Source organism: Sarcophilus harrisii, chromosome 1 (genome assembly GCF_902635505.1).
Source record: "Sarcophilus harrisii chromosome 1, mSarHar1.11, whole genome shotgun sequence".
Classification (NCBI taxonomy): Eukaryota; Metazoa; Chordata; class Mammalia; order Dasyuromorphia; family Dasyuridae; genus Sarcophilus; species Sarcophilus harrisii.
The window spans coordinates 577,088,266-577,114,618 of NC_045426.1; the positions used below are offsets into that span (position 1 = coordinate 577,088,266).

The 26,353-nt window shown below is 35.8% G+C and overlaps 1 protein-coding gene across 1 annotated transcript in view; it reads left to right on the forward strand.

Annotated features, from left to right (window-relative positions):
* The window catches only part of PTDSS1 (phosphatidylserine synthase 1), a 58,121-nt gene extending 32,688 nt beyond the window's left edge, over positions 1-25,433 (forward strand). Inside the window, exons 9-13 of the mRNA XM_031947015.1 lie at positions 669-734; positions 13,341-13,440; positions 19,042-19,110; positions 20,432-20,501; positions 21,594-25,433. Coding sequence (XP_031802875.1) covers positions 669-734; positions 13,341-13,440; positions 19,042-19,110; positions 20,432-20,501; positions 21,594-21,703 — 415 coding nt within the window. The 3' untranslated portion in view covers positions 21,704-25,433. The remainder of the gene's footprint in view (positions 1-668; positions 735-13,340; positions 13,441-19,041; positions 19,111-20,431; positions 20,502-21,593) is intronic.
* The last annotated feature ends 920 nt before the right edge of the window (positions 25,434-26,353 follow it).

The following is a 26,353-nucleotide window of genomic DNA, read 5'->3' on the forward strand; positions in this document are numbered from 1 at the left end:
TAGGGGAGGGGGGAAGGAAGGGAAAATTTGGAACAAAAGGTTTTGCAAGGGTCAATGTTGGAAAAATTACCCATTTATATGTTTTATAAATAAAAAGCTTTAATAATAAAAAAAAATTGAATATAAAAAAAAAAGAAGAAAATTAAAGTGTGACAAGAATGGATATAATGGGGTCAAATTATAAGAGACTGAATGACCAAGATATATTTGATTCTGGATGTGAGGAAACACTTGGAATCTATTGAATAGGGAGATGACATTGTCAGACTTGAACTTTAGGAAGATCCCTTTGGCACTTAAGTGAAACATGGAATGGGGAAAGACTTGTATCTGTCAAACCAATTAGCATACATCAAGGCAGTGGCAAGGTCAGAGGAAAGAAGGAGACACCTTTGAGAGAGTAAATTAGACAAACCTTGGCAACAGTTTGGATATTAGGGATGTGAGAGAGAGGAGTCATAGATGAGATCTACGTTGTTTGCCTGGGTTACTGGGAAGGATGATAGTGCCCTCTGTAATAATAGAAAAGATAGCAAGAGGAGAGAGCTTTGAAAATAACATGGCTCTTTAATGTATTTGCTTTATGTTGCTTTATCAGACATATAATTATGCCATATCCCCTCCTTAAGAAATTTCCAGTAATTTCAGATTTCATTTGTTTCTTTCAGACAGTACTATGCTTATCTCACTGACACACAATGTAAACGAGTGGGAACACAGTGCTGGGTGTTTGGGTGAGTATGTACTTTTTTAAGTCTTATAAATCTAAGAAAATGGAGATGTTTTTAATGCTTATATAAAGTCCTTTAGTGACTGCTTGACCTTGTAGAAGATAACTTTATTCAGAGGGAAATTTTATTTCCTTAAGAAAATCAGTTAACTATTTTGGAGGGAACATAGTTTCTCAAGCATCCTCTTTTCTGGTTTCTTTAAATAGTTTTCATTAGTTGATATAGAAAGAGAAGAAACCTTTAAATGACTCTGGAACTAGTAGGTACGTTCTAGGAAACTGATAGGTGGGTTCTTTTAAAAAATGATGTGCTTATACAATTGTTTATTTCCTTCCTGTGTGCAAGAATTAATCCTTTGAAACACTGATTGACATGTGCTAAAATTTCATTTTACTTTTCTTCCTGACAAACAAAAACAATTTTCTTTCTGCCTATATTAACATCACTGAATTTTTCAGTTCACTCATTTTTAACCTGACAGAATTTAGATTGAGTGGGTCCCTGATATCCCTCTCGGCTCTGCTTCTGAGATTCTGTAAAATAGGTTAGCACCCCCTTATTCACACATTCTTGCCCTTTGTTTAAGACTTTGTTGCTAGGGTATAACATGTTTTTCATATTAATAGTGGGTGAACATTTAGATCCTACTATTGATTTTCAAGAAGAAGACAAAAGTATTAAAAGCTTCTGAAAAATTAAACAGAAAATTGAAAAGATTTGCACTGAGTTTTAATTCCATCTCCATAGAAACAAATAGCAGTTTCACTTGTCAAATGAGCCCCTACATGTATAAATCTTTTGTAGCAACAATCAAAGGGGCAATAAACTATTAGAAGCTAAGGTAAGCTGAGAACCAACAATATAAGCACTTTATTCAAATCATTTTATGAGTTCTTTCGGTAACTCTTAGGAAACCAGGTCTTTTTTTCCAGTGCTTTAATATACTTAACATTGTAATGTTGATAGTTTCCAAAATCCAGTTTTAAGATATGTCATAGATTTTCTATAATGAATCTTTTTGTGATAGCTTTTTGCCATTATGGTAGGTCATAGAAAGGTGCCCTTTTAACTTTATTTTTTTTTTCTCCTTTCCTCACCTTCCCAAACATATTCACACATACTCATATTCAATTAAATATCCATGTATAGCCATACTACACTTGTTTGTTTCTCTGAAGGTGGATAATATCCTTTATAAGTCCAAGTCTTTGCATGTTTTTCTAAATCTACCAAATCATCATTTCCTACACCACAGCAAAATTCCAGCCGTATATGCTCTTGTTATTTTAAATAGTTTTAACAATGTGATTGACCTATAGTGTACTTTATCTGTTTTTCACTTTTTATTAAACTTTTCTGTGACCAGTGATAACTAGTGCTATTTTTTTCCCTAATAAATTCTACTTCTGATTATTGTTATTATGTTTGTGTGTGTATATCTTCATTCCCTGTGTCTGCTGATTACTCTGCATTAGTTCTTGCCTTGCTTTAATCAATACACCCTGTCCTGTTACCATTAATCTACATATTCTTCTCTATTCCCCTTTTATGCTTTTCCCTCCCTCTCTTATTTCTTAATAAATGTAAGACTTATATATATATATATGTATATATAATTCCCTCTTTAACCCATTCCTAATGAGCGTAGGGTTCCAGACTACCAACTTTCCTCCCCCATCTAATTCTCTGTGGCAGTTCTTGATGTCATACCTCATTGCTATAACCTAATGACTCTTTTTATCTTTCCCTACACAGTTTTGCTTTTTAAAATCAGATCATACTCAGCTCTACCCCATTCTCTTTTTTTTTTAACCTCCCCATTTATTGATGACAATCTTAGACATATGATTTATATTCCACATATAAAAAATAAAGTTGCCCTTATTGAGTCCCTTGATATTAATCTTTGATGTATGCCTTCTATTTCTCATAGATCTTCTATGTCAAATTCTCTGTTAAAGTTCAGGTCTTTTTGTGATAAAATCCTGAGTGTCTGGCAGTTCATGGAAGGTGCCCCCCCCCTTTTTTTTTTTTTCGTTCAGGATTATTCTTAATATTTTTTACTGTAACCCTAGTACTTTTTCTCTTCATTAGAGATCTGTGGTCTCTATTAGGTCTTATGTGATTCTAATTGTGGTTCTCTCATATTTGAATTGTTTTTTTCTTATTGTTCATTCTATTTTCACCTTGATCTGAGGGGTTCAGAATTTGGCTATGATGTTCCTATACATTTTCCTTGTAAGATCTCTTTCAGGTGGTGATGTGTGGATTTTTTCTGTTTCTACTTTACTTTTTTTGTTCTAACACCTCAGGGCAACTTTATTTCTTGTATTATTATGTCAAGATTATGTTTTTGATCATAGCTTTCAGGAGTCCAGTTATTCTTACATTTTCTTTTCTTGATCTGTTGTTCTCCAAACCAGTTGTTTTTCTTATGAGATGTTTCATATTCTCTTTTTGTTGTTGTTCTTTATCTATCTATCTATAATATTTTATTATTTCTAGGTCTCATAATTTCATGGTCTTCCTCTTGCCCAATTCTAATTTTCAAGGAATCATTTTCTTCCATAAGATTCTGGATCTCCTTTTCTAGTTGGCTTACTTTCTTTACATAATCTTCTTGTTTTATCTTCCTCTAAGAATGAATCCCAGTCTTCCCTATTCCCATATTAACTTTTTATATAGTTGGTCCTTTCTCCTTATCCTGCTCATTTTGAAGCAGATTGTTTGTATAATTACTTCTTCTCCTGAGGTATGTCGAGGAAGAGAGTGGATGAAGCCTCTGGCCTCAGGTGGTCCTTCAGGTTTTCCTTCTGGCCTGGAACCCTAAACCAAGAACTCTAACCTCCTGTAAGTGCCTGTAACTAGCAACATCCCTGCCCCACTGCTTCTGCACTCATCAGGGGTGTGCTGATTCCTTCTTGCTCAGTGCTACATTTTGGCACCACAGGTAGGCCTAGCTCCCCTTATCAGCAGAGGTTCCCTCCATCCTCCTGATTTAGACATCAGCCTCCCCACGTTATTTAGGCGGGGAATATTCCTGTGACTGAAGCGCTAGCTTCTCAGCCCAGCTAATTCTAGGTCTCACTTAAGGCAGATTTAGTGAAGCCATTCTGGATATGTTTACACTGGGCCAAACTTCTTTCCTGGTATCTTTCTTTGGATCTTCTCCCATTGTCAAGGAGGACCATTCTTCTGCCTAGCTCTTAATTGTTTTTAACTGCTCTAGTTCTCCTTGAGGCACAATTTTGTTTTGTGGGAGAAACTTAAAGAGCTTGGAATTTTGTGACCTATTTTCTGACCTATTCTGCCAACTTCCCAGAGTACTCTCTTGGTCATCTTCTGAATGCACTGTCCGGTTACCGTTTGGTGGAGTCAGTCTTTGGGTCTCTTCTTATTCCCAGCCCCATGTGGTTTTGTCAAACAAATAACTAAAGGCCTTAGGACTGAAATAATCTCAAACTATTCTAAAACCTTTAAGTTGGTAAGAGGGCTAGACATGGAATCCCAGTGCCTACTAAATCACTATCATATTGGACTAAAGTCCAATTATAAAATAAAATGTGGGATGTTAAAGCATCACACTCCAGAAAAGGAATATATGACAGGCCAGAAAACTGGAGAAAGTCCATGTGGCATGTGTGGACCCAATATGATTCTTGCCTAGTGCTCTGAAAGTCAGAGTGAAGAAATTCAGCAGGCATGAATAACTTACTCTTTCAAATGCATCATCATCACTGAGCATTCTGGAAGGTTCCCACTTTTTTATTCTTACCTAATATGGTGAGAGCCAAGCCACAAGGGACTTTGCTTCTGGTGCTATGCACTTGCATGCCATTCAGGACCCTGTCAGCTTTAGGTGAGGATTCGGGGTCCGTGCACTTGTCAAACCTTAACAAGGACAGGAATCCTAAGTGAAGCTTAGGAAAGATCACTAACTTTATTTTTTTATTTTATTTTATTTTTTTAAATAACTTTTTATTGACAGAACCCATGCCAGGGTAATTTTTTACAACATTATCCCTTGCACTCACTTCTGTTCCGCTTTTTCCCCTCCCTCCCTCCACCCTCTCCCCAAGATGGCAAGCAGTCCTATACATGTTAAATAGATTACAGTAGATCTTGTATACAATATACGTGTGCAGAACTGAACAGTTTTCTTGTTGCTCAGTGAGAATTGGATTTAGAAGGTATAAATAAATATATTTAGAAGAAGAACAAAAATGCAAGCAGTTTACATTCATTTCCTAGTGTTCTTTCCTTGGGTGTAGCTGCTTCTGTCCATCCTTGATCAATTGAAACTGAATTAGATCTTCTCTTTGTTGAAGAAATCGACTTTCATCAGAATACATCCTCATATAGTATTTTTGTTGAGGTATATAATGATTTCCTGGTTCTGCTCATTTCACTCAGCATCAGTTCATGTAAGTCTCGCCAATCCTCTCTGTATTCGTCCTGCTGGTCATTTCTTACAGAACAATAATATTCCATAACATTCATATACCACAATTTACTCAACCATTCTCCAATTGATGGGCATCCATTCATTTTCCAGCTTCTGGCCACTACAAAGAGGGCTGCCACAAACATTTTGGCACATAAAGGTCCCTTTCCCTTTTTTAGTATCTCTTTGGGGTATAAGCCCAGTAGAGACACTGCTGGATCAAAGGGTATGCACAGTTTGATAACTTTTTGAGCATAGTTCCAAATTGCTCTCCAGGATGGCTGGATGTGTTCATAATTCCACCAACAATGTATCAGTGTCCCTGTTTTCCCACATCCCCTCCAACATTCTGCATTATCTTTCCCTGTCATTCTGGCCAATCTGGCAGGTGTATAGTGGTATCTCAGAGTTGTCTTAATTTTCATTTCTCTGATCAATAGTGATTTGGAACACTCTTTCATATGAGTAGTAATAGTTTTAATTTCATCATTTGAAAATTGTCTGTTCATATCCTTTGACCATTTATCAATTGGAGAATGGCTTGATTTCTTATAAATTAGAGTCAATTCTCTATATATTTTGGAAATGAGTCCTTTATTAGAACCTTTGACTGTAAAAATGTTTTCCCAGTTTATTGTTTCCCTTCTAATCTTGCCTGCATTAGTTTTGTTTGTACAAAAACTTTTCAATTTGATAAAATCAAAATTTTCAATTTTGTAGTCAATAGTGATCTCTAGTTCTTCTTTGGTCATAAATTCCTTCCTCTTCCACAGGTCTGAGAGGTAAACTATCCTATGCTCTTCCAATTTATTTATGATCTCATTCTTTATGCCTAGATCATGAACCCATTTTGACCTTATCTTGGTGTACAGTGTTAAGTGTGGGTCAATGCCTAGTTTCTGCCATAATTTCCAATTTTTCCAGCAATTTTTGTCAAATAATGCATTCTTATCCCAAAAACTGGGATCTTTGGGGTCTTTGGGTTTGTCAAACACTAGATAATTAAAGTTATTGGCTGTTTTGTCCTTTGAACCTAACCTATTCCATTGATCAACTAGTCTATTTCTTAGCCAATACCAGATAATTTTAGTAACCGCTGCCTTATAATTTTGGATCTGGTACAGCTAGGCCACCTTCATTTGATTTATATTTTTTTTCATTAATTCCCTTGAAATTCTTGACCTTTTGTTTTTCCATATGAACTTTGTTGTTATTTTTTCTAGGTCATCAAAATAGTTTTTGGGAAGTCTGATTGGTATAGCGCTAAATAAATAGATTAGTTTAGGCAGTATTGTCATTATTATATTTGCTTGCCCAATCCAAGAGCATTTAATATTTTTCCAGTTGGTTAAATCAGACTTAATTTGTGTGGAAAGTGTTTTGTAGTTTTGCTCATAAAGTTTCTGATTTTCCCTTGGCAGATAGATTCCTAAATATTTTATACTATCAGTAGTTACTTTAAATGGAAAGATTTCTCTTTGTAACTCTGACTGTTGGATTTTGTTAGTGATATATAAGAATGCTGATGACTTATGTGGTTTATTTTATAACTCACAACTTGCGAAAATTGTGGATTATTTCTAATAACTTTTTAGTAGAATCTCTGGGGTTCTCTAAGTATACCATCATATCATCAGCAAAGAGTGATAATTTGGTTTCCTCATTGCCTATTCTTATTCCTTTAATATCTTTCTCAGTTCTTATTTCCAAAGCTAGCATTTCTAATACAATATTAAATAACGGTGATAGTGGGCAACCTTGTTTCCTCCTGATCTTATTTGGGAATGGTTGCAGTTTGTCCCCATTACATATGATGCTTACTGCTGGTTTTAAATAGATGCTACTGATTATTTTAAGGAAAAGTCCATTTATTCCTATACTCTCAAGTGTTTTTAATAGGAATGGATGTTGGATTTTATCAAATGCTTTTTCTGCAAGATCACCAACTTTAGTTGGGGCAGACAGGTAAAAATCTTGATTTTTTTTTCTCTACAAATACATACCATTAAAGCAGAGTCTAACAATCCTTCTAACTTTGAGTGTTTAGTAGATGTCCTAAAAGTTACTACCAGGATATTATATTACTGGGTTGGAGCAGCATAGCTTTCAGGCAGAGATTTTTTGATTCTTCACTGTTGGTTTTTCCTATTCCTGTAGAACAGAATTCATCAAGCTTTAAATTATTTATTCACTTATAAGCACATGTACTGGTTTTAAACCATCTTAACAAAGTTTTATCAGTTGTCATATTATACTCCTTAGTTTAAAAATAGCCTCAGATACAGAAATTCAATGTTTGTACATGACTGAGGACCCAATGGAGGTGAAACTAAAATACATGGATTGGGACTGAATACCTCTAAATGAGTATCCTCCCCTAAACCTGATGATATACACACAGTAGTGCTCAGGCCTCAGATAGGGTATCAACCTATTTAGATTATTGAGAAGAACATACTTTTTGTTGTTCTTATTTAGTATGCTCTCAAAAAAAAAAAAAATCTATTGAACAGCAACATCAAATAAGGCTTCCCAGATTCCCTGTTTCCTGCAAAACACTGAATGTTATGCAAGTTTTAATCAAGGTTGGAAGTGGGGTTATCCTCAGTCCTTTGAATTTTCTTCCCAGGAAATGCTAGTGCATTATAAGATCTTACTTTGCAGTGGCAGTGGCAGTGGCAAAGGGAGTGGCCAGACATTGAAAGTTATAAGGTCCTGGCCAGTCAGGAGTATCTAAATGTTTAGTAAAAGTGTCCTAAAGCAATAACTCCTCTCATCTTCAAACATCGTAAATAGTTATTTTTTTCTGGCAAGAAAGAAATAAAATTTTAGTGATTAAAAGAATATCAAGTAATGCTCCATCTTCCAAGATACTAGATAGTTCCTCTGATGTCTAAGTTAGATTGTATATGTCTGGATTTTTTTTTTCCATCTTTCAACTAGTCTATATAAAAATTCCAGTAGCTAGGTCCCTTAGAAACAAAGGGTCACTTTTATGCCTTTTTGATTTTGTTTGTTTGTTTGGTTTGGGTTTACAAATTCTTAGCATAAGCTGATTTCCTTCCGTAAAACAAAAGCAGCTTAAGCAGGAATGATGGATTAGGTCCCCTTTGTTGAATGCCTGAGTTAGAAAGGGAAATTCCACTTTTTGACTCAAACTGATGATCCAGTGAACAAAAGAAGATATCTCCATACCCATTTTCTTCAGTAGAAAGGAATAATTCCAAAAACCTGCTAGCTAACTTGTTTTAGATCCAAGTGACATAGAGAAATGGCCTCCCTTCCCCTTTCTTCTTCACTGCAATTTTAAATAGCTTCATACATATATTTCCCATTCTCAAGTTAAAACCCATCCCAGCATCCATGTAGCTACAGTGATAATTCTTTAGTATTTTCTCCTAGACTGAATCTTTTCAACATTTAAGGCAAAGGAAATACGGGAAGGTGCTTTAACAAAGCCTTATTTCATATAGACAGCCAAAAAATGTCATGGCTATTTTATAGGGAAGTAGTAAGAATGATATTAGTCAGTAATTTTGTAAAAAGTTTAGGAAACTTGTGCATTCTTACTGGAAAATTATTTTAAAATAACACCAACAGTTAATAGTCATCTCTTTCTACCTCCCCTTCTTCCTTTGGAGGACTGGCAATGGGTCAGCCTAACTTCTTCTGTTCAAAAACTATTCCTTGGGCTTCTCCAGATAAAGAAGCATATGTGCTGATAATATTGGCTGCTGGTTCTTAAGACCCATTTCTCATTCTAACTCTTATTACTTAATCCTATCTCCCTATATTCCACATTATTTTCTTAGTGTTAAATGACATTTTAATATTTTCTTTCCTTAACCTCCTTTTTATTCCTTTTATATTTTCTCTTGTGACATCCTAAACTTGAAATGTAACCTTTTGCTTACAATATTATTCAGGCCTTAGTATCTGACTTCTTTCTAAGGAGTGTCTTACAAAAAAAAAAAATGCCATTGGAATTAATTTCCTATAGTGATTGAAGTTCTTTACTTAGATTATGATTTTTCCTTTTCTCTATTTTTCCTTGACAATGTTTAGGCTACATTTTTGCTATTATTGTTAGATTTTTAAAGATTATGAGGTGATCCTTTAAATTTCATGCCAGATTGCTGTGCTTTTCAAATTTTTACATTTGCAGTTTTCCTTAGCAGTAGAGACAGAACCCCAGGGAATATGAAGATATGGTATGGAGATTTTTTTTTTCCCTTTGCTTCTGTTTTGAAGTATTACTTCAGCTCTGTTGAATTCATAATAATGTCTTTGTCTTGGTTCACCAAAAAAAAAAAAAAAAGCTGACATATAGTGTTTTGATGTTTGCAAAGCCTTTAATGTATTACCTCATTACTTGCAAGGCAATAGACTATCAGTTAGACTGATTTCATTATTATTGGGAACTCCAACCCCAATTACTACTGTTCAGTCATTCAGTCCTGTTTGACTCATCATTACTTTCTCCACAATCCAGCGATTGTTAGCAATTTGGTCTCTGGTTTTTCTGCCTCTTTGAAAGCCAGCCTGCTTTTCTGGTGATTCTCCTTTCATATATTACTAAAGCCTACCTTGTAGAATCTTAAGCATAGCCATGCTAGCATGTGAGATGAGTACAATTGTTCAGTAATTTAAACATTCCTTGATATTGCCCTTCACTGATCTTTTCCAATCTAGTGTCCACTGTTGTGTTTTACAAATTTGCTGTCATATTGAGTGCAACACTTTAATAGCAACATCTTTTAGGATTTTAAGTAGATCAGCTAGAAATTCCTTCACCTCCACTAACCCTTTTAACAGTGCTTCCTAAGGCCTACATGACTTCATTCTCCAAAATGTTTGACTCTAAATTAATAACCATACCATTAAGGTTATGATCTGTTAAGATCTTTTGTGTATTCTTGCCATCTCTCTTTAATCTCTTCTACTTCTCAGACTCAGCTCAGCTTACTCAGAGGACCCTAGGAGTTGGCCATGCTGCTTCTCTTGGTAACTCTTTCTGAAGTTGATTTTTTAAAAATTTCATATAAATATATATATATGCTTTTTTTTTGTACAGGGAAGAAGCATGGCATAGTGGATAGATCTGGAAGTCATTAGGGCTTGATTTCAATCCCTGCCTCTCCCATGTCTTCTTGACTGTATGTTCCTGGGCAAGGCACTTAACTCTTAGGGGTCCAAGCCAGGCTTTAAGAGCAAATAAGGTAAGGATAGGTAAGGGGGTGAACTAAAAGATGTAGTGTCGTGAAAACCAAGACAGGACAGTATCAAGGAGAAGAGGATGATTGACAATGTCAAAGGCTGCAGATGTCAAAAAGGAGGAGAATTTTGAGAAGGCCCTTAGATTTAGCAGTTTAAAAGATCTGTTTTTAACTTTGAAGGGGGCAGTTTCAATTCAATAGGTTAAAATTCAAACTTTTGAGTTAGGGCACCTGCTGTAGACAACCTTCTCTAGAGTTAAGTCGCAAATAGCACATGAGATTAGGGGCAATAGTTAGGTAGAGATGGATGAATCAAGTGAGATTTTTTTTTTTTTTTAATAAGAGAGTCAGGGCATAGGAGAGAAATTATTATGGAGAGGGAATCAACCATCCCCACTAAATGCCTACCAACTTCCACATAGAGGCCAGCCTAGCTAAAGTGGTGGAAAATATGAGGAAAAGACAGGAAACAAGTACCAGACAAGTCAAACTACTACCACTACCTTAACCATCTAGGAATCTGATGAAGACAGCCCTGAACACTGATCCTCAGAGTCTTGGGATTAATAATTCTTCCTTAACATTTATGTAGTGCTTTAAGGTTTACAGAATGATTTACAACTATATTACAACTATTATTTCATTTTTTATCTTCCTACTACTTTCAGAGAATGGAATGTTATTATCATTTTACAGATGAGGAAACTGAGGCAAACAGCGTTAAATGATTTGCCCAGGGTTACACAGCTAGTAAATATCTAAAACCAAATTTGAACTCAGGAAGATGAGTGCTGATTCTGGGGTCAAGAATACTCATCTCTACAACCTACTTGCCCTTTAACTGCTACTTATAAATTCTCATACAAGATTCTAAGCCAGTTAAGGTTTCTGTCTCATTAATCAATTAGCTTTGAGCTTCCACTCCAGTTATTTACTAAGTAAATTGGAGAAACTTCTTTTTTCATAAGCCTTCTCTCTCTTCTCTGTTTTGTAGAGTTTTCTTCAGATAATTGCTGTGTTTCCTTTTCCACTCCTGCAATTTCCTTTCCCCATTTTTCTTCTAACTCTTTTAAGATCCTTTCTGAATTCTTCCAAAAGAGCCTTGTGAAATGGGAATCAAATCATATCACCCTTTGGGGCCTCATCTGGAGATGATTTGCTTTTAGTGAACTCAGGGTTTGAGCTCTCTTTCTCCATAAAAACTTTAATAGTCAGAGTTCTTTTTGGTTTTTTTGCTCATTTTTTTAAGGGTTGAAGTCTACTGTTAGGTCACAGGGGAGATTGCCCCATGCTTCCTCTAAAGGCTTCCCTGGGCTGGTGCTTGCTTACGTCTGATGCTGGATGAGCGTGATCATATGCCACATCACTCTGGGGTTCAGTGGCTTACAATTTGCCTTTTGTTTTTGCATTGGATGTCTCTACTGATTCACTGGTTTGTAACCAGTACAGAGTAGCCAGCACTGCTGTGTTTTGTCTAAGTGCCCTCCTGGTAGATTTTCCAGTGAGCAGATGCCATGCTACCATGCGCTGTGCTCGGCCACTTACCTTCCTCCCGCTCAAATGAAACAGACTTTTCTGAAGTTCTTCCAAAATATCTTATGCTGGAAATTTGTTACACTCCAAATATTTGTGTGTTCTGTCATTCCAGTTCTGAGGTTTGATTTGGTGTTGATTTGAGGGATCAGGAAGAGCTTAGATAAAGACCTGTCTTCTCTCTGCCATCTTAGATCTGCCTCTCCTCTCTTTCTGGAATTCCCAATTTCTGTAAGATTAAATGAATGTCAATAAACATTAATGTTTATACAATTTATCAACTTTTGATAAATATAACACTAATTTTAAAAAAACATAGTTAAATATTTCATCCCTCTATCACTGGAAAATGATCGTATCCATAGCCACCTGCTGACTTTTCAATTCTGTGGAAATGTCATTCAACTCAAGAACTACCTTTAGGGTGTCTCCTTCACAGCATAAGAGATGCACTCAGTTCTTTCATACTCTTTAGTCTTTATGTGTGGTGATGATGAATTCCCTCATTCCTCTGGAAAGAAGTTCTCAACAGGCAATTTCATATTGCTTCTCATTGTCTCTTTTCAGCAAAAATAATAAAATGTCATTCTCCCCAAAATCTTTTCCTTTCTAAAGATTCAGTAACAAGATGCATAATTTTTGGGAGGAAGTCTGTAAAAGTTAAAGCTGTATAAGAATTAGAATTATAAAATGTCATGATCTATACCCTGAAACACTGGGTACCTGTTCACTTGTATTATTGTAGTATAGGTTGAATGGCTTATTAGTTATTTATCAAGGTATATTTTAACACTGAGTAGCAGTTAGACTAAATGGTATCTAGATTCTAGTCTCTAATTCTAATGAGCAGAAACAAGAGAACATTGTGGGAATGATCAACTTTGATGGACTTTGCTCTTCTCAGCAATTCAAGGATCTAAGACAATTCTAAAAGACTCATGATGGAAAATACTATTTACATCCAGAAAAAGAACTATGGATTCTGAATGCATGGGAAAGCACACTGTTTTCACTTTTGTTGTTTTTCTCTTTCTCATATTTTTTTCCCTTTTGATCTAATTCTCTTTAACAAATGACAAATACTGGAAATACATTTAATATAATTGTATGTGTGTAACCTATATCAGATTGATGGTCATCTTTAGGTGGGTTTAGGATGAAGAAAAATTGAAAATTGAAGTATTACAAAAATAAATGTCAAAAACTAATAAATATGTTTTTTAAAGTCTCTGATTCTAGACTGATCTGCGCAATAAGCTTAATTTTGTTTTTCTATTTCTAGAGAAAATGGCAATAGACTAGATTTGTATGTTTTTATACACACCGACAAATAAATACTTATAAATACTTTATCTAGTTCTTGTGCTCTGGGAAAAGATGGCAAAAGACTTAACTTTTTTTTTCTTTGTCTTTTAGAGTCATTGGTTTTCTGGAAGCAATTGTTTGCATAAAATTTGGGCAAGATCTCTTCTCCAAAACTCAAATACTTTATGTTATACTTTGGCTTCTTTGTGTGGTAAGTTATTTTTGTTCAGCATAACACTGAACACCAGTTTACAATTGTAGAGCTCAAAAACTCCTCTCTAAAAAGCATTCCTCAGGAACCTATCACAAGAAATGTTTGGAAAAAATCTACTTGACAGTCTTAAGACTGGCCTTAGACAATTGAGGTATTTAAAAGTTCATGAGTAAAACGGTGACGTAGAGTCAATTCATAGTAACAGGTTAGAAAGATACCCATTCCTTGATTAAAGGAGATCTTGAGGCAGCTGAAAGTAAATGCCAGACAATAAGAAAGTAACATGACATTTTCTTGCCATAAACTGCTTATTGTAATCATTAACATCTGCCTATACATGGGAGCAACAGGCAGAGCTTTTGTATAGGTTGCCATGGCCTTCTGTCTATGAAAAGTGACTAGGAAAAAACCTTTCCCCAAATCCCTTCTCCAAAACTCGTACTCCTCTGTGAATTTCTATACTACTTTACATTACACTTACATACTACATACATTAACACTTATTTAACTTTTAGTAGATACTGCCTTATGTTGATAGTTAATTGTGTGTGTGTGTGTGTGTGTGTGTGTGTGTGTGTGTGTGTGTGTTTCCAAGCAGATTATGAGCTCTTTTAGAGAAAATTGACTGTTTGATTAATGAGAAAACATAAAAATAGAATCTTGTTAGTTTTTCAGATCTACAAATTTTAATAAAGGTCAGGTCTGTCCTCTAACACTAAAGTGTAATTTAAATATTATTCAATAAGCAAAATCTTTTGCCCCTTGGACTGCTTTAAAAAAAAAAAAAAACTCTCTGGAGCAGGCACTTTGTATTTCCTAAAATTCTCCATGAGAGCCAAGTAAGTTGATCAGTAACAGTTGTGTAGTGATCAATTATTATAAATATAAATGTTCATTACCATAAAGTTAAAGTTAAAATTCCAGTATAGCTTTAGCTGGTGGTTATGTTTAGGATCACATATAGTTTGGATCTTTTTCTTCTCTTTTCCCTAAACAAAGAAGAGACCTGTGCAATTGTTATTTTATATTATGGCTTTGACAAATTAGTGGGTTCTTGCGTAAGCTTCCACAGGTGTGAGGGCAAACCCATGAATTATAGGCTTTTGTCTCTTGTGACAAAACTAAAATGGATCTCTCTTGTCTTCCCCTGAATATGGTAAGTTTATCAGTAACAACAATATCTTTTGTGGCCTATCTTGTAAGGTAAACCATTTGTTCAGCAAACATATTTAAGCCCTTACTTTATGCCAGGCTGTAAATATCTGACAGTGTCCTAGACCTTTCATTCAAACCGTGTAGAGGGCTGATCAGTCGATGTACTGAGGTCGGTTCAAGCACTTGAGGCTAACAACTGATTGGACAATACTCTATGGGCATATGCTTGGAAAATGGCCCTTCCCACTATCCTGGGCTGGCTTGATGATTGGTGTATACAGAGAATTGTAGGAAGGACTAGAGGGTGGACTAAGACTAGCCACAGTTACTTTGGCAGTAGACGAGGAAGAAGGAAGTCCCAGAGATTATGCTTCCATCCCCTTCACTTCTACCCCTAAAGACCAAGAATAAAGACTAAGGACTTTTGCTTATCCTGACTCCGACTAATCAGGGTGCTAGGGCGGTCATCACAAAAGCAGACTTTGAAACTTAGTCTCTTGAATATGTGAGTTTCTTGGTTCATTAAATTGATATTTGCCCAGCCATGGTTGTTGTGAGGAAAAATACTTCCTAAAAATTTAAATAATGAGACACCTGCCTTCTTGCCAAGGCCACCTCTTCCATATGATCCTTTAATCTCATCCCTTCCTGCCCCCAATAAATTACCTCTCTGTTGTCTTTCCCTCTTTAACTTTTGGCATCTTCCTCAAAGCACCTTCCTTGTGCTTTTTTTCTGTTTACAAACATATCTACATTTCTGTCTTTAAAAAAGTTTACTGGTTACAGGCATCTCCTTAACTATCATGTTATTTCTCTTCTCTTTCTTAATCAAATTTAAAAAGCTATTTACATTCATTGCCTCCACTTCCTCATTCATTTCTCAACTCTGCACTCTAGCTTCTGATTACATCACTCAAATGAAACCACTCTCTTCAAAGTTATCACAGATATCTTAATTGCTAAATCTGATAGTATTTTTTTCAAGCTTCCTCTCTCGAACTTTCGGTAACATTTAATATTATTGTTGAAACTTTTTCTTTTTTAGGCCTTGTAAAACCATTCTCTCTTGGTTTTCCTTTCTCCGTGTCCAACTAATCCATCACTTGCTTTGCTACTTTAACACCCACATCACTGTAAATGTCCACATCCCCTTAAGATCCCATTATTGGTCCTTTCCTCTCTACACTTTCACTTGGTAACTTGACCAACTTTCTGGAGTTTATTTGCTATCTTTAGGCATATATCACCCAGATCTGTCCCAATCTCTGCCTTGAGTTTCTATCCTGCATCACTATCTGTTTGCAGGACATTCTGTATCCCATAGACACCACAAATTCACCATGTCCAAAATAGATTAATTGATTTGCCCCCAAAACCAACCCTTCTTTCAGATGTACATATTTGAAGTATTCCCTGTTGAGGGTATCCACCACCCTTCCAATTTTCTAGATTTTTAACCTTGACTTTATCCTTGAATCTTCACTGTTCTTCACTATCTCACATTTCTAGTTAATTTTAATTTTAATCTTTTTACTAGTATCTCCATAGCATCTCTCTTCTGTTCCATCCTAATCTCTTACACAGCCATAACCGTAGTTCAGGTACTTGTCATCTTTCACCTGTCCTATTGAAATGGCTTCCTAATTGACCTTCCTGACTAACATAGCTTTCTACTTCCTTCCTTGCTCCAAAAAGTTGCCTGAGTGATATCCCTTAATTGAATGTCTCCTTGGGTCATTCCCTACTCAGTTTGAAGTATTTTCCTATTGCCTCTAAAATGAAATATAAATGTATTTGTTTAGCTGTTAAAAATCCTTCACAATTACTGTGAATTCATTACTCCCTTTCCCAAGTCTACCTTGTAAGTAAAAAGACCTTGCTATGTCTCATACTTCAACCCATCTCTGGAGTCTTTGCACTAGCTGGCCCCCAAGCCTCCTCCTTACCTCTAGCTCATAGAATCCCTTACTTTCTCAAAGACTCATCTCGGAGACTATCTTTTATAAGACGCCTTTGCTAATCTCCCCTACTGCTAGTGGTCTTCCTCTTGAAGCTATCTATATATACTTATACTACATGTTATTCTCCTGAGATAATGTATATCTCCTTGAGGGAAGGTAGTATGATTCCTCGCACCTAGCACTGTACCTGGCACAAAGAAATCACTTTAATGAATGCTGGCATAAACATGAGTATCTTATGATCATTAATCAATAGCTTCAAAATGGTATCTTTTAATAGAATTTTCAAACTCATTACCTAATTTTTATTTTTAGCCTTAGCCAAGTTTTTATTTAGCCAGCTACATCTTGTACACATGGCTGGGCAGAATGCATGTCATTGTCATAGTTTCTTTTCTTACATGACAGATAGGCTTCCCATTGATGTATCTGTCATTCTAACACCTCTTTGAGAAAGGAGTCAAATGTCATTATCCTCATTTGAAAGATAGGGCAAATGAAGAATAAACAAGATGCCTTATCTTATCTCTCATTTATTCCACTTAACAATTAGGACCATGCTATGGACAAAAACCAGAAAACGGGTTACACAGCTCTTGATGCTTAGCCCAGCATTTCTAACATCTATCCAGCATTGTAAGCATTGGATATGATGGAGACATACTGCCAGTGACTGTTTGGATAAAGATATTGCCTTTTCCTAAAGAAATCATTGCCTAACAAAACCAAAAGTTTGATCCACATTCAGCTTTGACCTAGAAACCTAGATTTACTCACCTGTTGCAGGGTTTATTTTTTTTTCCTTCACTTTTTTAAAATAAGAGAGACAGAAATGATCCAAAATTACTTCCATCTTTAAAACTCCAATTACATAAAAAGTTAAATATATTTGAATTATTCAATCTAAAAAAGAAAGTGGGATAAATTGGGGGGGGGGTTGTCTTCTAGTTTGGGGATAAAGATAGTGTTGTTTTTATTACTACTAAGGAATGCCAAGTAGAAATGAATGAGAAGAGATTTAGATTTGCAATAAGATCATGGGTTAAACAAGATTACCCACTATCACCATTACTATTCAATATTGTTTTAGAAATGTTAAGTTTAACAATAACAGAAGAAAAAAAATAATGGAATTAGAGTAGGAAATTCTCATTCTTTGCCGATGATATGATGGTATGCTTAGAAAATCCTGGAAAATCAACTAAAAAACTACTAGAAACAATTAACAAGTTTAGCAAAGTTTCAGGATACAAAATAAATCCACTAAATTATCAGCATTTTTGTATGTTACCAATTAAGTACAGGAACAAGAGATAACAGAGAAATTCCATTTAAAATAACTGTAGATAATATAAAATATTTGGGAGTCTACCTGCCAAGACAAAGTCAGAAACTATATGAACACAATTACAAAACAACTTTACACACAGTTAGACTAAACAATTGGAAGAATTGGAAGAGCTTCTGAGTAGGTTGAGTTAATATATTAAAAATGACCATCTACCTAAATTAATGTTTTTCAGTGCCTTACCAATCAAACTGCCAAGAAATAACTTTACAGAGCTAGAAAAAATAATAACAAAGTTCATCTGGAAGAACAAAAGGTCAAGAATTTCAAGGAAATTAATGGAAAAAAATGCAAGTGAAGGTGGTTCAGGTGTGCCAGACTAAAAGTATATTATAAAGCCATAGTCATCAAAACCATTTGGTGTTGGCTAAGAAAAAGAGTAGTTGATGATCAGAATAGATGTTTGATTAACCCAAAGACCCCATAAGAACTCACTATTTGACAAAAATTGTTGGGAGAATTGGAAAATAGTATGGTAGAAACTAGACATTGAACCATACCTAACATCCTATACCAGGTCAAAATGAGTTCATAATTTAGACATAAAGGGTGTGATACTATAATCAAATTAGAAGAACATAGGATTTTTCCTATGAGAAGACCTCTCAGATCTGTGGAGAAGGAAGGAATTTATTGCCAAAGAACTAGAGAACATTATGAAATGCAAAATAGATCATTTTGATTCTATTAAATATAAAAGATTTTGTACAAACAAAACCAATGCAGACAAAATTAGAACGGAAGCAGAAAACTGAGGGGGGGAAAAACTTAGAAAAAGCTTTTGAGCTTGAAATGAAAAGGGGTTGAAGAGAAGGAGGACTTAGCCTATATGTTTATCCTTTTAGACTCTGATTTGCTTTGTTGTCTATTCTGAAGGCCTTATATTTCAACATCTTCTAAATATCTTGGCAGACATTGTATACAATGTATACAACTTGGCAGTTGTATTTTTTTTTAATGAAGGAAGGGAGCTTTCATACTATGGTGATTCAAACAAAAAAAATGGTGAAAAAATAAGGAAGAAGACTGATTTCATTGCACTCTGTATAACTATTCTAAATACAGTATGTATTCGTGCATACATGCCAAGTACTTATGCCTAGTCATTTGTAAATTTTTGTTTTTTATTCACAGGCTTTTACTACTTTCTTGTGCTTGTATGGTATGGTTTGGTATGCAGAGCACTGTGGTCACCGAGAAAAGGTACAAGAGAGAAGAGAGTGATGATACATATTTTCTTTGAGTGATCCCCTTTTGTGCAAGACTTTAATTTGGGAGCTTAATTGTGTAATCAGGGAAACAATCCTTCTCACCAGTACTACACAGTGGGATTTAGAGTTATAAATAGAGCCGGGTATCTAACTTCAGGCTCTTAGGACATGTATCCTCTCCGAGGTCCAGTTTCCTTAGGTGTAAAGTAAGAAAATCCTACTTGCCTGATTTGTCCCAGACAGATATTGTGAGGAGGGTATTCTATAAATCCCAAAGCACAATATTAAGTGAATTATTTTGGTGGTGGTGATCATTGCCAACATCCATCTCATGAGAATTGTCCACAAGAATATTTTCAAGAAGCTGTGTGTTCACAGCTCTTTCCAGTGATTTATCATTTTTAAGCTATTCTTAAGCTGCAATTTGTAATTTATATAATACTTACACAAGTAATAGAAACAATATTGGAGCCAGAACCAGTTATCTGGTTCCTATCTCTTACCGCTCTACCCACCTCACTTTGTCAATTGGACAAATTATATTACCTCTCTCTGCCTCAGTTTCATTATCTCTAAATGTAGCATAGCTCTACAGTGCCAACCTCCCCAAGTGACATGAGGATCAAATGAGTAAATTAAGAGTTAACATCTGTCAAGTGCTAATAAAGCACTATTCATAACTAAGGTGTGTGGGTTATTTATTTTTTGCTGAGGCAATTGGGGTTAAGTGATTTGCCCAGGGTCACACAACTAGGAAGCTTTAATTGTCTGAGGCCAGATTTGAACTCAGGTCCTCCTAACTTCAGGGCTAGTACTCTATCCATTGCACCATTTAGCTGCCCCTTAGCCCGGGGGGGGTGGGGGGGGGGACAGGGTTTAAGTGCAATAAGAATATCTTTGAATCTTTTTTTTTTTTTTCTCCCCTTATAAGCTATTAGTCAAAGACACCAACTTGGATGACTGCATTCTCTGCATTCTCACAGCTAAACCTAGTGCCTGAACTAGGTTGTCATATTTTCTTAGGTGATTCATTTATCTGCATTTTTTTCTTCTATGAAATGAGTAGACTGCACCTAATGTAAGGACCCCCTCTTGGCTTTAATAATTTATGGTCTCACATCTCTAAAGTTTATATTTTTATACTTGCAGGGAAGAATGTGCAGTAAGGTTTCTTTATTTTCCCTTTCTTGTACAGTACTTAAACACTGAGTACAAAGATTGTGACTTGAATGGAAAGCATCCTGACTATTGCTTTTTACCATGTCTCCCTGGAAATAAAGACAACTTAACAAAGTTTTTCTTTTTTTCCTTAGACATATTCTGAGTGTGAAGACAGCCCTTACAATTCAGATGTCTCCTGGCTTCATTCTAAGTTTACAAAAGGTATTCTTTTTAATGTCTGATTATATAAGACTTTTTTTTTAAACTGGGTCTTGTATTTTGTTTAAAACAAACAAAAAGATTTATTAATAGTATCTTTTCTCCATTAATTAAAGCTACCCCTGATACTGTTATAGATTTTCAATCTATATTCACCTCTATATTCAAAGAGGTGAATACTTTTCTGGAGCATCACTTCAGTTGAATACCCCTAACAGTAGGATCATGGTGTAGGTTATGGGAGTGGTCATTGGTAGTGCTTTTGTTTGTTTTTTGATAATGGGTACTAGATAAAAATACTGAAGTATTATAGGGGAAAATAGTGTGGTCATTTCCACATTTTCTAGATGACACAGTAAACTCCAGAAGGGCAGAGATTTTTTTTTTTTAATTTTCTTATCCATCAGTGTACCTAATATAAGTGCTTCACCCATAGTAGGTACTTTATAATTACAGTGAGGAAGGAATAAGAAGACTTCTGCACATCAAATAAAGTCCTGAAATTTTGGTCAATCTTTAGTCCAAGAGTAATCTAGATTATTGGTTTTTGGGGGAATAGGATTATAGATGTTTACCATATATGGCTTAAGGAATGACTGAGAGTTTTGTTTTTAATTGTCCCTTTGCTCCATAAAATCCATTTATCATCCATCCCTAGTCTTGTACACCTCTGATCTACAGAGCATTCTAGCTGTAGAAATGACTTAAAATTTTTCCTAAGGCATCAGAGTTGTTTAGCATGATAGTGAAGCAAATAGGACAGAGGGTGAAGCCATAGAAATATGATGTTGACTGTTTGCAAGACATTTAACCTCTCTGGATCTTAGTTTTGTCCTATGTAGCAGAAAGAGATGGGGCTAAGTGATTTCTAAGCTAACTTCTAATTCCTACAATTCTGTGAGCTTCTAATTATAGTCTTGGAGTTGCTATCTCTAAATTTATTCATTTGGCCACTAGATGGAGTGCTAGTATCAGCTAAGTAGCCTTCATCTCTTTGGCATTGGCGATCCAAGGAAAGGAAATCCAGTAATCGCAAGAGAATGCATTTCAAACCAGGTCTTGGGAAATGACAATGTGTTGTGATTCCTTTGTTAGGTACTGAAGAGAGTCCACCCAAACATTCGGGGAATAGTGAAAGCCATTCTTCCAGAAGAAGGAATCGCCATTCTAAAGCAAAAGTAACCAATGGAGTTGGCAAGAAATAATAAAATAGAAAACAAACCCCTTGTTTATCAAAGATGTTCCAGAGTGCCTAGAATTGAGAGTGACACTGGATTGGTTCTGACTTCCCTATTAAGAGGTTAATTTGCATAGAGAAAAGCAGCCAAGGGATATGAGGGTTGACTTGGGGTGGGGAAACCCTTGAAGGAAGGCTCATCCCTTTCACATGGATTCTATATTTCAGATCATTGCTTGCCACCCCTTGACATTTTCCAGTCTCTTCTATCTTCTGTTTCGCTCCCATCTTTCCCTGGAAGAGATATAGTGTGTCCAAAGGGAGGTGGAGCTATTTCTTCACCCTTGCCAAGAGCAGTTTTAGTGTTGGATGCATCTTAAATTTTTTCCTTTGGAAAAAGAGCATAAACCCCAAGGGGAATGGACCTGTCACCAGTTTTGTTTTTCAGTCAGTCGCTTTGTTTTTATACTTTGGATTTCTTTATGCCTCTCTGCTGTCAACTATTCTACATTGCCAACACGTAAAGCTTCTGTAGCCTTTGTGGGAATCTTTTCCCTTTAGGGAAAAAAGGGGGCATTTTTGTTGTCACTGATAAGGCTTCCTTAAAAAACACAACTACTCATGTCAAATCCATGAACTGTCAGAGAGGGTACTAGGCTTCAGGCCCGACCTCTTTTGTTGTTCCGTTCAGAATACCCTTTGTTCAGCCTTCTCTATAACATATAAGCAACCTTGTTACAAAGGCAGTGACCGATGGTTTCTGTCCACAACCAGGTGCCTTTTACATTTTATCCTAGCTTGTTTTCTTTCCATGGTGTACATTAAGTGTATCTTTTAGTCACATGGGAGATGCTGGTAAGTATATTATCCTGCCATCCTTAACATATTTTATAGAATATTAATCCTTATGGTTCACCTTCACCTCTACTGGATTCCAGTTTTAAATAAAACAGTTTCTGTTAAAGGTCATTAAAGGCCTGGTTTAAAAACTGCCCATATAAAATCACTAATTTCTTTAGAAATTCAAATAGATCTTTAATCTACTTCTAAGAAATTACTGTAACTTCCATGGACATATAAGGTATGAGTATGTTAGCCTGTTTCCAAACTTTTCCAAATGATCAATGACAAGTAAACAACATTTTTGTTGTTTATGACAATGATGATGATTTCATCAATCAAATTGAGTTTTTTCCTAATAAGGGGTTGATGCATTCGTGATTGACCATTGACCTTTAGATACAGGCTTGCTGAAAGAAATCCATTTGTTCCCACATCTTGTAGAATGTGGGATGTTCAGATGTCTTTGCACTCTTTCCTTCCCCCACCAGGAAACTCTTAGTAATAGATGGGTCATGTTTTTCTTTTTCTGCAAAAGAATTTCGAGGTGAAAGGGTTAAATGAATCAAGCGAACCTGGGGTTACTTCCTGTGCTCTGTGCCTCTTAGAAATGACTTGATTGTGGAGCCACAAACAACCAGTCTAACAGCCAGACTTGTTAAGTACACAACCATCAGGAGACACATTGTCCATGGGATAACTTAATTGTAAGAAGTTTAACAAAGGGAAGTTACAGTGATTGGCCACAAGCTGTGTGCTGTTAAGTACTTATAACAAATCTACCATTCCCAAACTGGGTTTGAAAATAAGAAAAAAAGTCCAAGTTTTATTAGAGCATTTCTATAGCCCACAAATATCTATTCTTTAAAATAGACAGTTGTACAGTATAAATTATTTGAACTTGAAGTTAGTGTTTCTCACTCCCCCCTACTATAGCTATATTAAATGTTATGACACATGAAGATGGCAGAAGAGAACTAAAAACATTTTCAATATTTATGCATTTATTTTTCCTTCCCACAGTGTGCAGTGTCCATTTCCACCATCCCCCCTTTACTCTAAGCATGTGGCATAGCACTGACTGCATGTGGAAGTTAATTTTCCTGATTAGTGATGTGTGTGCTGCCAGTGCAACATGTTTCTGTGTCCCAGAACCTCTTGCCTGACTTCTTTTCATTTTAAAACTTGGAACATAGGAAATTAGAGAAGTAGGCACCTGTTAAGCAGGTGGTAAATCTCATCATATCCTACAATGCAAAACCCCGATATCATTCTTCCCCTGATCAGCCTGGAAGAGCCAGAAAAGTAGCGGAATGTTAAAGGAAATGTTCTCATATGCTTTCCATGCTTCTTTTCCTCTTTGAATTAAAGCTTTTTTTTTTTTTCTTACGTGCAAGAGTTTTTCATGACTTATATGGGAGGAAGGGGGGGGGGGGGGGAGCGCTTTCCCTAGTTGGCCAAAGCCACAGTTAAGATTTCCTTCAGTTCTTACAGCAGCACTACTGGCTGAAACCAGTCTTTTCCACTCCTGTTTCCATGGATATGGACTTCACATTACCAAAAATAGAATAAAATGCTTTAAAGTTGTCACTTGATAGCTGAAGTGATTTGATTTTAAAGCATTTATTCCATTTCCACTGGGCCATACATTGACTACTTTTGAGGGGAAACACTCGTTCCAGACACGAATGAGAATTTTTGATGCATTTTCCGCTATTAGTGGTATTTGCAAAAAAGTGTTAATGGCTAGGGTTTTTTGTTTTGGTTTTTTGCCTGTCCCCAATCTTTCCATAGCCTCTTACCACTTTTCCCATGTCTGTTTTTCTCATTTTATAAAATGAAATTTAGTGTATTTATCTCATAGGGATGCCAGGAAGTTGTATTGCTTTGTTTATTTTGATCATGAAAAATAAATGCTTGTCTGTCATTTTCATTAGGCCTGATTCCTCAGTATGTTAGGGTAAGTAAGTGAAATTAATGAAAAATGAAATCAAGCTTTTTCCCAAATACCAAGCAGATTTGGTATTATTGATTTCCTCAGGGCTACTCACAAGCCTTTCAAGAACCATTTTCATCTGGCATTTGGTTTTGACTATTGGAAACTACTTTTGTCCATTTCTGTTGTCAGCTCATTCAATCCAGAATGGGGTTGGTTATTGAGGACTACCCAGTCACTGAGAAGAAAGCTACAGAGTCAGAGTGAACAGGGAAAACTAACAACCACTATTAATGGTGAGAAAGCTTTAAAGGTGGAGTTGCAAAATAAATCCATGTGCCTAATTGCCTAAATGAATTATACTTAACTACTAACAAAGAAGTTCTCATCTTCTGTCCTCTTTTTGTTTCAGTGACTTATGTTAACAACATTGTTTTTTTATCCAAAAGGTGATATTCTCAAAAGGAGCAATAGGTGTGCTAGGGATGTACTATGAAAATTTCCCTTTTATCAATTCTGACACTGAAATCACTTTTTACAATAACTCAGCCCTATTTAGCAGTGATTCATTAAGCAATGTACATTACTCCCCTCCCTGTGCCTTGCACATAGTAGGTGCTCATTAATGATGAACAAAATAGTGTATGTGTTACTCATGTGTGTCTAGTACTTTTGATTTTATCCTTTTTATGACTTCCTAATGAGATGGCTAAGATGAATGGGCCATTTTTTAAAAATCACATTCCTCATTCTATTGTATGAAGAGTATTGAGGACTACCATCAGGAAAGGTTATGATTTTTTTTTTAGTTGACCTGGTAATGTTCCTTTTGGTTAAATAAGATGAATGGATGGGTGGTAACTTTTATTTTGCTTTTCTGGTTAAGTTTTTTGAATTTCAACAGGCAGTATTGATGTCGGCTCAAGGACAAAAACAATTTACTAGACAGAACTTTTTTTTTTTAACTTGGATTCTTAAACTGCAAGAACCACCATGATTCTAAAAGCTATTCATTTAATGCTGCCTTTAATCTCTACCTCTCAAATTAATCAGTGACTTTTTTTTAATCCCTTCATTCCATCATTGTAGCCTGCTACATGGATTTTGAAGCTGCTTGCCATACAGGAGCTCAGTTTCTATTTGTTGTCACACTCCTGACATAACTTTGTGGTTTTCAACATGTTTAAAAGCTCCCTTGCCACATCTATCTGGGTTATCCTAGTGTGTATTGCATAGATGTAGTTGTTAATGGCAGTTTAGTTTCCACCAGAACTGTTGTAATTGTTTCCTTACTGTTCTCCCTGCTTCTAGTTTTTTACTTTTCAAATTCCTCTGCTCAGAAGCCTTCAATTGTTCCCCATGCCCCATACGATAAAAATTACAGAACTCCTTAGGCTAGCCTTCAAGACCTTATGTGACTGGGTCCTTTCTAGCTTACACCTCTTTACACACTTGGCATTCCAGCCAAACCAGACTACTTGACTGCATGCCTTTTGTACATGCTGTGCCCTGTGCTTGGAATGGTCTCTGCCTACACCTCCCGCCTACTGAATTCTCTCTCTTTAAGGCCCAGCTTGTGACCCCTCCATCGTCTCTCCCTACCCCCCCAATAAATGTTCTCACTTTCCAAGAGCCTCATTGCCTATGACTTTGGGATTATCCTATGCATTTATCATACAATGTGTATAATTGTTTGTGAATTTGTCATACCCCCTACTATATTGTAAGCTCCTTGAGGGCAGGGAATTTGTCTTGTTTAATCCTTGTGTTCTCAGTACCTAGAGCAGTGCAGTGCACATAGTAGGTGCTTAATAAATGTCCCATTGAATTGAAATCAAATTGTATATAGAATAACTGGTTTGAAAGGGGATATGAATGTTTTCTAAATGTAAACATTAAAAA